At 41.1% G+C, this 13,999-nt stretch overlaps 1 protein-coding gene across 7 annotated transcripts in view; it reads right to left on the bottom strand.

The window, feature by feature from the left end:
• Nucleotides 1–2,863: 2,863 nt before the first annotated feature.
• CACNB4 (calcium voltage-gated channel auxiliary subunit beta 4) overlaps nucleotides 2,864–13,999 on the bottom strand; it is a 61,790-nt gene continuing 50,654 nt past the window's right edge. For 3 of the 7 annotated variants that reach the window (XM_054208274.1, XM_054208275.1, XM_054208277.1), the window contains 2 exons: nucleotides 9,153–9,338; nucleotides 2,864–5,123 (listed from right to left, as the gene is read on the bottom strand). In XM_054208274.1, the coding sequence (XP_054064249.1) occupies nucleotides 4,863–5,123; nucleotides 9,153–9,338 (447 nt within the window). In that variant the 3' untranslated portion in view covers nucleotides 2,864–4,862. Of the gene's footprint in view, nucleotides 5,124–7,756; nucleotides 7,810–8,223; nucleotides 8,239–8,470; nucleotides 8,537–9,152; nucleotides 9,339–13,999 lie in introns of those variants that run through there. The other 4 variants (XR_008467630.1, XM_054208276.1, XR_008467631.1 and 1 more) reach the window with 4 other exon arrangements.

The raw sequence follows: 13,999 nt of genomic DNA, 5'->3' as shown, positions 1-13,999 counted from the left end.
CCTACATATATTTCACAACATAATTAAAATGTCCCTTTATTTTTAAAGGCATACCTTTATTTTTCTATATAAAATAAACTGGACTTGAATAACAATCTAACAGAGGTTATTCAAACGACAACTCTTCAAATAATATACTCTCTTTTGGCATCGTTTTAAAGATAGTGGGAACTTAATTCCCCCAAAGTTAAAATTGGCTACATTACAGTATCTTCATCCTTGTTACTCTTTGTACAACTACTATTTGAAGGAATGAGAGGTAACAGCAACAAAATACATGATAGCAGACCACCACCTATCCAAGCGTGTATTGAGACCAAATGGGGTAATACAACCCAATTTTAAGATACAGATTTTTAGGAGCAAAACCAGATTTGTATTGGAGATATTTTACAAAATATGCATTTGATTTTTTTCTTTTTTGGTCTCCAATTATTTTTGCTTTAAAGAAAATGAAGACCATAGCATTAAGGACAGGCTTCAGAAGCACTGAACTTGGAAAACAAAATATAGCAGAGGACACATTTAATACATTCCTAAAGAAAAAATGACTTGTGAAAGCCCTAATTTACCCAAATCAGTATGCTAAAAGTAATAGTATTAGCAATATTATTTTGCGAATGGTAACGTCAGTAAAGATATGAGATTCGGGGACGTTTCAGAGAAGTCTACGGTATTGAGACCAAACTGAATTCAGAAGATTTGGAGTCAAACTGAAGTTACGGGCCTACGCACATCCAGAGGAACTACCATCCATCATCTTGTTATTCCTACAGCTACCTTTCCTCCTTTTTGTCATTTTCGCTCTCTAAAGTACATATTAAACGTTAATTTAAAAGCAAGGAGCACAAAAGATTAAACCCCCAAATAGCAACTTCAGAAGCAAACCTGGAGAAAGCACAGTAAAATGTTTTTGTGTTTGCAGCAACCCCCGTGAGTGCCATCACTGGCAACTCAGTCTGCCGAGTCCGCGAGCCACCTCCCATCCCAAGCACACCTCATTTATCTGGCTCCGCCAGAGTTACCTCAGAAAGCCACGGTATCGGAAGCAGGCGGAGTGCCCAGCAGGGTACCGAGATTGGGGGTGATTAGCAAGAGATAACAGCACTTGCTTCACAAACTGCTCTTGCTTATCAAGTACAAAATCAGGGGGTGCCACCTGATTTCTGTGGCAATATGATTTTTCAGGATAAAATCTGGGTGTCGGGCCGTACTGCACTATCAGTTCTCAAGCAGAGGAACTGATTTTTGCCAGACCGACCTGTTTAGGTAATGATAATCTAATTTGGCCCACTGTTTATCAACTAAAATTTGATACAGAATGCTTTAGTTGCATTCCTTTAAACATAATTTCATAATAGGCTCGGAAAACCTCATCAGTTGTGAGTTGCGCATCCCACGGGATAAATGTTCGTCTATGGAACTGGTAAAAGAACCTATACGTCTGTTAAATACAACTCGCCAAAGTATTTGAAATTAAAAGCTTAACAATTAATGGTCTTTGAAGTGGCTTCAAGATTTTTAAAATACTTTGTTAATTCATTCACAAACATATGAATGCACTGACATATATTGTCTTTAGATATTAAGATTGTTGTTATCACCTTTATTGGCTAAATTGTCATTCATCCAAAAGTGTCCTAATGAAAAACTCAGATAACAACAACAACAACGAAAAAAAAGTTTTTATAAACATTTCTAAAAATTCTCTGTATAAGCCAGAGCCTAGGAACAGAACTCTGATCTTTAATAATATTTTAATAACAAGAAGAAATGGTATGAGGACTGGAAAATTAGTCTTACTCGTATTCATTCAGGAATACATGAACTTCACAATTTTATACAGCGCCATTGCATAATAAATCACAATACAGCTGGCTAGCGTTGCTGAAGTTCTAATACAAATACTATGAGTTAACATGTCCTGATCAACATCGCAGCTTTTACTGATTACTGTGGTTCCTAAAAATAATTTGCTTTTTAAAATAAAGAGTTCCCATAGCTTGTATCTAGAATAAATTAATCATCTATTAGCATGTTCAATATATTTGTACTTAAAGATGTATCTGTCTCCAAAGAATAAAAAATAGCAAGCAAGGAGACCTGCTGGATCACTTATAACTGGTTTCTTATATTAAATGGGCGATGGGCAAGGAGAGAGTAAACTAATTACGTACAACAGTAAAGTAAACTTAAACCCACATAATAAAGGAACTCCATGTGTTCTTTCAAGACAATACATGACTTCCCTCACAAGCTTGTTTTTGTTAGAACAAACAAAGTAGTTTTGGCACTTCAGATGCTGCAGGTGATGGAATTTGTGCATATGTGTCGTGTAGATCTTTCCCTTCACTAGCATGACATGGAAGACTTAAAAACAAGGCTCCAAAAGGCTCTAGAAATAAATGACATTTTTGTCTAGGAAATGATAAAGCAGTAACCTTGTTTACTAGAAAATATATGTAGATGCTTCGCAGCTACCTGCCATTAAAATGCAAATATCTTCAAGCAGTTAAATGATCTGATCCCTAATGCTACTACAGAATAAAGATAAAGAGCTGTCTAATCTAGGTTTATACATCTCAGTGCATCCTTTGCAATTAATACTTTAATGCACACAAACAAGAAACTTATTAAAGCTTATAGAAAAAATGTTTTGCCTAATGCCTTCTTTCTCATGCAGGTATGTGTGCTGTACATGTAACAAAGATTTGTAAAAATTACTGGAGAATGCTCCACTGTGCTATAGCAGAAAATATTAGAGAAGGCAGCTGAAGCTACCATTCCCAGACCGGATCTTGCCGCGCTTTCTCAGCCTAAATGCTCTTTGGGAATCCGCAGACATCCAGCCTGAGAAAATGAAACAGGATCAGGTCTGTCATATCCATTCTTCACTCTGTTACTCCAATGGATGCAGATATTCTCTCTTTTGGTTTTTTTTTTGGTAACCGGCCCATTCAAATCATCTAGTGGTGCCTTTTAGGCGGTGAAGTTGTTTAAAAAATTAATCATGCATCCACAGTCTTTTAATGCTGCTAGAGATGTACATCGTTTTTGGTTGTACCAGATATGAGATGAATTACTTTTCTCATTGTTAACATCAAGAAGATAACCAGACTCAACAGTGGTGGAAAAACACCAGTGATTTTTGCCAACTGGTCCAGAAAGTAGAAGAAACCGTAATATTCAGGAAATTCATTTAGTGCTACATGCTTTTAAAGCCTGCTGTTAGCAGGCTTTGGGAAGAAAATAAGCAAATATAAAAGTTTATGATCCTCATTTTTGAAAAAAATAGTTTTGACGTGAACCTGCATAAAAACCTGCACGTTCAGCACAGGTGTGTCAATTTTAGAAAACGCATGCAGTGGGGGATTTCAGGAGTCTCTGCTTAAAGACATCAGTGGGTTGTACAAAACGGTCAATTACGGTAAATTTTTCAATCACATCGGATCTAAGGCTTCACTGATCACGTAAGACATAAGGTCCAATCACATAAATTTATCTGTTCAAAGAAACTGAAGACTCAGTAGGTGGAAAGAAGTGATTGTTAGGAAGTAAGGCAGCGATATCTCCAAAGATTTACCATAGTTCTTTGAATCAAAAATGTCAGATCTAAGACTTTACTGTGAGCAATTTTTTTTCTGATACTCCCATTTTTATTGCAAGCTAATTCTGACCAATATGTTATTTTAAATGTTCATCATTTCGAAATATTTAACCCTGCCCCCTTCCCTCAGATTTCATGACTGGAATTTAAACTGATGTTCTTCTGGAGAGTTCTTGTGCGATGCTGGAATTTTCAGACATTCTGGCTTTTGGAAGATGTAACACACAGGCAGGTACTCGGATGTACTGGAATGTAGATACTCTACATACTGGGTAAGAAGAGTGTATTATTTTCCATTTAAAAAGGCAGAATACTAAAAATGGGAGAAAAAACTATTATGTATCTATACACTAATGTTCCATTTTGGGACTACTAGCTGTATTCAGGTAAACGAGAGGAAAACAAAAGACTTCTCAACCTCTAACCACACAAACTATTCTTCCGTTTGTTCATTTTCCTGGTTCTGTTTCCCCTTATCCTGTCATAGTTCATCATCGCTGACCGCAAAAAAAAAATGTCAGTACTGACTAAACTAAAGAAATCATTTTGCTGCAACATTCATGCCAGGTCTAAAAATAATTTCAAACTGGAAAGTATTTTGTAACTGCTGCAATAATTTGTGATATTTGGCACTCTCAATAGTTTACATTTGGTTCGTCTGAAAAAGCCATTCTGGAAATAAGTAGTTGTTAGAATAAATCCTTTTATTCTAACCTTAAATGTAAATTGAGCTTCCAGCAAACAAATACTGTAGCTGACTTTCTGGCTTCTAGCGGTTTGTAATTTTCAGATTTTTGATTTGTATTTTTTTCAATTGTTTGCAACATGCTCAAGTCGACTTTCCAGTCAATTCACCCAAATTCCAACAGGAATTGGTTTATAAATTGGTTCCAACTGGAACTGGTCATTTGGAATTTCCAGCACAGGAAATTATTTTATAAGTGCCTTGATAAGTACCCTAAATTACAAACGGATGCGTCTAATATCTAACGACAAGGAAAAGTATGGCTATAAATGCAAATGCTGTACTAAAAAGAAAAAAAAAATCCAAAAAACAACCTATATGATCGGGCATAAACATAAGGGCATGGTAACTTTTTTTTTGCCCCCTACTTAACATCAAATGACAGCAGAGTGCAACCTCAGTATAACCGCGGTACATCTGCCAAATTAAGATGATTTATTTTTATTTTTCCTAGCTACGTTATGGCAAGTTATCAACTGATGAATACTATTTTTCCCCAGGTTCTTGAACTCAAAGCCTATGTCGTGAATCATGGCTATATCCTCCAGGGGATCCTCGGTTCCTATGGGGTTTGTAAGTGTCCTGGTACGAGTCAGAGTATTCTTCTTCCACTAGAGGATAGTGATCTCGGCTGTGTTGGGAACTGGAAGACAAGCGGTTCCTGCTCTTCCGAGCCCTTTCATTGTGATAATTTTCATCTGAGGTCATTAGACTTCGTCGCTCAATTGGAGAGTTCTCTGTAGAATGGCTGCTGTGCCTCATACGCTGGCTCTACGAGTGCCAAAGAATCCAAGCGTTAATACAGACAAAGAATATTTGACAGTTTTTAGCACGTTTTGAGACTTATTCTGAGGTCTTTCAGAATCCATCCACTTTTGTGTTAGTCATTTTATATTAAAGTCTGTACGCTACAGGAATGGGTTACAAGAATAGTCTGGTTCCTAGAGCTGAAAGCAGACCAAAGGCAGTATTACAGTGCGCACCTTACGGTATTCACCTTGTTAAACATTACAGGCCAGTTAGCATGAAAAGTGAGCTGATGTATTCAGCATTTATCACTTTTCTCTGATCATGAACATAACATTCATGCTTCTATTTTGGTTAGAAAATTTTGAGCATTGATTTATGTGGTTTTAGAAAACATCTGAAGGTGTTTGTTGTTTTTTGGGGTTTTTTGTTTGGTTGGGTTTTTTGTTTTTGTTTTTGTTTTTTTTAAAAAGGTGCGGTTCTGAGCCCTGTTTAAGAACCTTCGTATGACCAACCAAATGATGGACTGCTCACCAGGCAGCTAAGGCGTGGCTAAAATGATTAGGTGTTAAAAAATTCTTTCAACTAAAACATAATAAATATTTTAAATATGTTGACAAAAAATCCTTTTCTAAGATTATTTATTAATTAAAGGGTTTTGCTTTTGCTATCCTCACGTTCCCATAATATGCTATATTTGTCTCACGAACAAAATCAGTTCATATTTTTTGCCTGTAAACTGGCACAATGAAGAAGTAGCCTGAAAACGTATTTTGTTAGCTGTGATCACACGTTACACCTCTCAGGAGTATAGCCATCCGTGCTCTCAGAACTAACTTGGGCAATACTTTTCTTTCTCCAGATAACACACCCAATGTCATTTTCCTGATGCTGTCCCTGCCAAGAGAATGCTGCCACTGTGGCTGCACTCTTGTGGCCTCAGGTTCCCGTGCACAGACGGCATCGTCTGCTCCTCTCAGTTCGGAAATGCCGACCGATGCTCCCTGTGCTCTGAAAACCTTCCTCCTACTGCTGCACCCTCTCTGGATGGCAACTGTTGAGCTGCATAATTTATAACAAAAGGCTTGTCTGCGCGGGGCAGTAACTGTGCCGACGGGTGTACATTTACAGCACAGCAGATGCGGTGTCACATCTCCTTCTGTGGATCGATGCTCCCAAGGTTACTCAGGGAGAGATGCCACATTACGAGCTGGCACGGAAAAGGTGCCCTTCTGCAAATTCACACACTCGGCTACTGGGCAGCAGCTTCTACCACATTATCCCCAAGTTTTCCCTATTGCATCATGTTTTAGTAGTCATTATAAGTCAAAGTCCACATATTTTCTTCACAAATTACACTTCTCATCTTTATTTGGCCTGGGCATACAATTTTCATATATAATCACCTAATCAACTGCAACTTTACCTTTGTGTGCTCACACTCTCGATCTTCCCTGTAGTAATTTAGTGGCCTGGCTGCAACCTGCTCCTTTCTGGAAGCCTTCCCGTCTCCCTGCCTTGATTGCAATCCCCCTATTTACCTCCCGAGAGGTGTAAGCGTGGCACAAAACTGGTGTGGCTGCATGCTGGTCTTATGCCCCAAAATAACTTTTGATCCAGCAGTGCAATTGGAATGATAAGCTGCATTATGTTTTCTGCAGTAATGGACTTAAAATGCAAATGCCCTGGAGCCTAAGGGACACACATCCCCGAAAGCTGACTTACAGGATTTAAGGCCATTTGCTGAAATTAGACTAGACTGTAGGTTTAGAGCTAACCAGGGATTAGGTACAAGGGCGAACCACTGGCCCCTAGGAGTTAGCAATGACAAAATTTACTCTTCCTATTGAGGACTGCAAACACACACAGCTCAACATTGGCATCTTCCCCTTTTAGGCGAGGTCACGACCAAGGACACGGTGACCACTGGCTTTGGCAGGAGTACCACACATGGTGCGATGGGACACAGCGAGAGCACACTGTCGCATATACCCTCTCTTTTTTTCCCGATTCCTCTGATTCTGTGCCATTTAACTTCACCCTGGTGACCGTCACGAAGCCCAAAGACTTAAGTTAAATAAGAAGTTTCAGTTTCCAGTAAACTAAAGCCCAGGCCACAATCAAGTAAAAAAGAGATACTCCTAAGTCCTGATTAGGTGAAGTATGTACAGATCGTCCCAGCAAATCTGTACCGTTCTCAGGTGTGACTGTTACACGAGGCTCTGGGCTTCTGGTATTCAGTTCCCCAAAGGATCAGGTGAGAAGGAGTCACAAGGTCGTAAGTATAAATTCAATATATCATAAGCACCTAAGCTAGTTTAATTCTTAGGATTTGCACGAGTGCTTTAATTACCATCTTGCCATCATTTCAGTTAAAACTGATGCAAATCCTTCTGAAGGCTTGACTTAGCATAAAGCCTCGCGGTGGATAAGCACTTCAGATGATGGAAGTCTTTACTGCGAGGTAACCATGTACAACATGAGAACTCTTTACGTGGGGCTGAACACTGGAGTGGCACCGAAAGCCAAATCCAGCGGCCTCCAGCTGGGCGCCATTGACTCAGGGAGAAAGTGACCCCTCTGCAGAGAACTAGCACCATTCAAGTCCCACCTAAGCCTTCACGATTAGGGTGAAGTGGGGATTAAGTGATGCATACCTTCAGCCAGCCCACTGCACAGGGGTGATTTTCATCTTCAGTGTGAGTTTTCCCTAAGTAAATGGAGCAACATTTCACAGTTACTGCTGGTGTCCATTGATCAGAGAGAAATAAATGCCTGAAAAAAATTCTGTGGATACACCCAGTTTTCAAAATGAAACTGAAGAGGTGAAAGTTCTGCAGATGGTATTTTATTGTCATGAAGGGATGGAAAACTGAAATTTTAAGGCAAGTGAAAATGGAAACAACACTTTACATGTGCATGTCATTAGTAATAGAACAGTGCTTGTGCGTTCAGCCAGTCAGGAAACAGTGACTTACTGATCCTAATAAAATCAAGCACAGCATTAGAAACGTGAGCATCAGGTATCATGCACCTTCAGTGAAGTGCAGTTCACTCACAGAAAAAACAGCTTTATGTTAATTGAACACACTGAACAACTCATCATTTCCTTCAAAACTGTTACCTGCTTCCAGATACTCTACAAGCAGAACAGAGGTTAAATTTGTCAGGTGAATTATTCATTAAATGTCATTCTCTCAACTCTACTTTTGACGTACATTAGCAAATGCACACTCCTAGAAAGTCACACACATACACAACTCCTTTTGAGACTTTCAGACTTAAAAGTTCGCTGCAATCCTGATCTTCTCAAGCATTCATAACTATTAATCAAAAACATTTTCTGTTTTCAAATTTAGTAAAGCACGTACTTCTCATTAAGGACTATTTACATGCCACGTTTGAAGTTTCAAAGTTCAGCCGTTTTTGAGCTATCCCTGTGGAAAAAAATGGTCAGAATTTTTTTCAATGGGTAAAAAAAAATGTATTTTATTCACACTCAAAAGAACTCAAAAAGGTGAAGGCATTTTGCTGATACAAGAGACAAGCATGGAAGTTTTTCACCCAAAAGCGAGTGCTTTGTGAAGTTATGAGGGAAGAAATAAGAGGGACCATTGTAGACACTGTTCTGCATTCTAAAATACGGCAGCTGTTAGCGCGACTGCTGTCACATACTCTACACGCTGACTCGCACTCTGACAGGGGCTTATTTGCAATGGCACTTTTTCCAGGTTAAAAAAAGGCCGTTTTCTAATACGGCTACACCACCACCTGGCAGAGCGTCATTTAACTCTTCCTCAAGAACTCGCTCCTTGCCAGAGAATTCATGGCCGTTTTATTTCCCACGAAAGCAAGCGCGGCGACAGCGCTTCAGCACTCGCCGACTACGGGCCTTGCCTTGCCTTCTTACTGCTGGCAGTGGCCAAACAGTGAATGACAACTCACGAAACAAACGTAAATTATGCTTTACAAAGCCTATTACGCTATTTCCCCATAAATTAAAACCCCCACCTGATCTGCCCTGGGGTTTGGGGCTGAAATGGATTTTCATACCTGTAATCCAGAGATCGCAGCAGGGTATGGTGAAAGCGCGGTGGATCCTAAATTCCGCCCAAGGAGAGGGGTCATGGGTGTGCTACTGGTGGTGTGAGTAGCACGCCAGTATGCCTCCAGATATTCTGCCAAGTGTTCGCAAGCATCTTCGAGCTGGTTTTCATCCAAAATTACATCAAACATTTCCTATCAAAACAACAACGAAGTTTGGTTGGTTACAATGTTACAGATGAAAACAAGAAACGTTTAACAATTCTCCTTGTGCTAATGCCTTTAAAAGTCAATAAATAAGAATCAGAGCATGGGATGGCACAAGACAATCATGTCAGTGGATTTAGAAGGTGATCAAAAGCCAAGGGTCTCAGAAGTCCCTGTATTCAGCGAGGTTCACTAGAGGCTGCGCGAGCCCGACCACGCTCAAAGGCACGAGGCTCCTTTAATGAATTTATTTTGCTCTAAGACAGGGACTGAAGCTAGACGTCAGAGTAACAGGGGTGCCTGCCGTTGGTTTTGAACCCGAGGACTCACACGCACTTCTCTCACCCTAACTGCGAACACACTTCTAGGGTGACGATGCCCCTAAAACAGTTTCCACTTGAGCAAACGCAGTGTGCGGTTCTGTCCGCAGAGGGACTTCTGCTTCAGCAAGGCTATTGATAATGAACCACCGTAAACTGAGTCCCTCCAGAGAAATATAAACAGCAGTGAAATTTTGTACCTCATCTTTAACCTTAACTCACGCCTTAGTGGAAAAAAACTATTGTGCCAATAGCACAGGAAACGAAAAATAAGTGCAGGCATTGCAGGTGTTAAGAGTAACCGATACAAACCACAGGCTGCTTTTTCCTCCGTGCATATTCATAGATCTAGCCAATATCCACAGAGCTGACATCTCCAGAATAAGATGTGAAACTGCAGGATGAATTTATCAGAAATCTCTACCACACACCTACCTTCTGCCCCAGAGTCTGGTCCAGAACTTACTTTAATACTAAAGCCATTTTATTTATTTTTTAATTTATTCTCTCCTGGTAGAGAAACGTTTCCTCCTCTGCCAGCAAGTGTGGAGTTGCCTTCTACTAGGAATACTTTAACACTACATCCTTTTACATCACTACATCTCCATTTATCCATACCCTTTACACCCTCCTTTTTGCTATTTAAACACACGTTGATACACTACATATTCCATTGTATCACTCACATCATCATTTGTGGAAGAAGTTAGGAAGAAGTGAGTAAGAAGTTAGTAATTCAAACATACTTAAATTAGGAAATAAAAGAATGTGGTTTGCTTACATATACTTTGCTTTGGAAAATACTGAAATCAAAGTATTACACTTGGAATACAATGAATAGTCATTTTCTGGTCTGAGACTAGTAAGCAGTTTTCCTGCGCTGCTCATTCCTTGCGTCGCCAGCTGCCGGTTTGAGGGCAACGCTGGCTTTTTCTACAAAACTCCGCTTTGCAGGTTGCCAGGTAATTCTGTCTCAAGGCCTGTTTTCAGCTGCGGGGGCTTTTACCAGCCAGTGGGTCAATGAATACTCTTCCAGCGCCCTCCAACCTCCTCCTGCTAAACTGGGGAACTGCTTCTCAAACTGTTCTTTTTAACCTGGATCAGCTGATAAAACGTGGCATTGGCATAAGTAAAGGTGCAGGAAGGTGCAGGTAAGACAGAGATGGGAGAGGGGAATGCCAGTCCTGCTGCCCACGGCTCCCTTCCTTCTCGGGTAACGCCTTCGGGCACCTCCAAGAAGCGCACAGCTAACATTCCAGTTAACGCACAGCTAACACTCCAGTTAGCGCACCTAAACCACCCCGTTCTGTGACGGTACGTAGCTTCATGTGGTATTTTGACAGTGATCACAATTAAATTGAATTTAGGGAAGAAGAACTTTTAATAGTTGCAGTAGAACTGTCACCTTTTTAACTGCTGACTGTAAAATGACCCCAGGGCCGGTAACGGCGAGCCCCGCAGGCTGGCATTTGAGGGTCATGGGGAAAAGCTGCAGAACTGGCAGGAGCCTGATTCCAGGGCTCTACAGTGTTTCACAGGGAAAATAAATTACAGGGAAAGCACTCGGGCTTTTTCTTGCATTTAACAGTTCAGCTCATAGCTAAACTGTGCTTGCTCTACTTCTGGGTATTTGGAAGGACAGAATCTTTCAAGGAGATCCTTGTTTGTAAGGGTCATGGAGCAAAGCAATTTCTTCCCAGTTCCCCTTACAACGCATTTTATTCACCACAATATTTTCTAACAACATGCATAAAATAGTTATCAAACGGGCATTTCCATATACTAGTACTTCTTCAGTGATATACGTTAAATCAGCGCTCTTTCCTGAAGAGAAAATTAGTTGCACCGTCCTCTGCACTTTCTTTTGGTTTACTGTATCACAGAATCACAGAATGGTTTGGGTTGGAAGGGACCTTAAAGATCGTCTAGTTCCAGCCTGTGAAATATTCGAGGTGCATTACCCCACATCAGCATCCTCAATTAGTGGAGCCAAGGGCAATCCCAAATTGCATCTAACTCCCAGGGGCTGGGGAAGGTGAACTCAGGCTCCAGGGGAAAAGATGCCCCAAACAGAACTGCAAGGACAGAGATGGACCTGAGGAGGAGGAGGGATCTGAACTTGTACATATAGCTGAGGTACTGGCTATTTTTCATTATGCCAATGCGTTTTAGTTCCACTGGAGTGTAATTTCTGGTATTTTTAGGTCGTACCAAATAGACCAGAGGGATACGTACCCTCTCTCAGCGTTGGCACGAATCCAAAAGTTTAAAAAAGAAATCATCATAATGAACTGTATATGACTAGTGTATTTAAAGCTGTATGGTCAGTGCAGTTCATGTTTCCCTGAGCCACGTAACGCTCCCGCTTAACGCAGTCACGCAGTGAGAGGCAGGCCCAGCACCGGCTTCAGCAGCATCAGTGAAAGATTAGCGAGGAATTAATAATGAAAGCGGTTCTTGAACTTGAATATGCCAAAAAAGACAGCTATTTTTAAAATGTCTAGACATACAGCACCATCTGATTACTTAAGGCTGGCTCTCAGCAAATGAAAAAAAATCGAGGTTTTTATGGTTTGCAAGTATCTTCACTTTAAACAAACACTCCTCTAGCAGGAATTTGAGCTGCAAAACGTATGAAGCAGGTCACAGTGCCCAAGACAGCCAGCAGCGTCAGTGGTCTTAGCAGTATACTTTTACTTCATTAAATCATGGATCAACTTGGTCCTTCAACTTAAAGTTAAGCAAGACTGTCATCTCCCCTCGAGTGCTCCAAGTCAGCAACAACTTTCTTGAAATCAAACAGTGCGAAACCGCTCGGGTGGTTTCTGCAGAGGGCTGCTGCGCGACTCAGAGTGGCAGGCAGCCTCTGAGCAGGTACATGTTGGAAATCCGGACACCCTGAAATCTGGAAATATTTTTTTTATCTAGGCAGGGTCTCACTTTGTTGCCTTAGGCAACAAAATACAGTTACGGGGTTGGGTGTTAAGCCAGAGTTTACAGGATCCTGGGGATGGACAATCTAAGTGCCATGACGCAAGGAGTCAGCTACAACGTGCATCTGCTGCTGCACGCTGTTTATTTCCATCCACGCCGCGACCTGCCTCACTCCAACTGATATGAGCAAACCTAAGTGGAATAAGAGGAAATCACTATATAAAGAGCAAACAGGGCGGTGACACACGCAGAGCCTTCTCTGTGCAGGTGGAAGAATAAATACACCTTTCAAATGAGAAGAATGCGCAGCGGACTGTTCTCTGTGTACACTCAGTGACAGCTCGGTGTAAATACCACAAGCCATATTCAAACGGGTGCAGGTGCCACTCCATTTGACTGGGCTCACACCCAGTAAGAGCTAGGATGGTAAATGCTTTTATAGAAATTATTCTTTACTCCAGAAAAGTGTGCAATTTTGTTTTGGTTAATGGGACCTGAATGGCTCACAGGAATTCTCTGTCATCATTTTAAGAGATAACAATTCAGTAGAAAGTGACACGTGAGAAACATAATATAGCTGAGCTGCCCAGAAGAACTCGAGATGGCCTGAACATCTTTCAAGGCTGCTCGAAGTGGAAAACAAGGACGAGACAGTGAGCAAAATGATCTACAGTTACCGTAACCAGAAGCTTACAGGTCTTTGCAGGGACACAACCAGCTGGAGGCAGAGGCAGTCACCATCTACCACTTTGGACATCTGCAAGCGGGGTGACGGGGCAGGAGGGCGGCTGCGAAATCCACACCGCCAGGGAAACAGCAAGTGCTCTGAGGCACGGTGAGCACTGCGAAAGTGTATTTAACTGGTGGGAGATATACCTCCCGCATACCACCAGCACTTTTCTGGATTATTTACATTCTTGCTCTATATCAGGCAAATGTGGAATTTGAACCATATCTCTCCCATTCTGGACACAAACCCTTCCGCTTTTAGGTAAGGAGGACAGGAATTTCAGTCAAACTTATTACCTTTTTTCTCTGCTTTCTAACATTCCAGTGTGAAATCTAGCCTGAACATACACCAAAACATTGCAAAACCTACCAAAATTCAAAGTTTGACAGACCCACATTAATTATTCCTCACTTTGCATTTGGCTGAAACTACTGAGTAAACATAACCTGAACTTGCCGGCAGCGTCAGCAGCTTGAAATGGTATTTTCCAGAAAGGTATTTTCCTGTACCCGTGGAATTACCCCGCACTCTGGCTAAACCAAGGCGGAATGATTGGGCAGAGCTGAGGCCAGAGAGGGGCCCAACTCTTCCATGTGGGCAGGAGGAGGCGACGCTGCTGAGGAAAGATGCAGAGCAGCCTCCACACACTGGCTTGCAATTAGGTG

The sequence above is a fragment of the Rissa tridactyla genome, chromosome 7 (assembly GCF_028500815.1).
Source record: "Rissa tridactyla isolate bRisTri1 chromosome 7, bRisTri1.patW.cur.20221130, whole genome shotgun sequence".
Classification (NCBI taxonomy): domain Eukaryota; kingdom Metazoa; phylum Chordata; class Aves; order Charadriiformes; family Laridae; genus Rissa; species Rissa tridactyla.
Note: the sequence above shows the minus strand (reverse complement) of the source record. Positions and strands in the feature narration are given on the sequence as shown.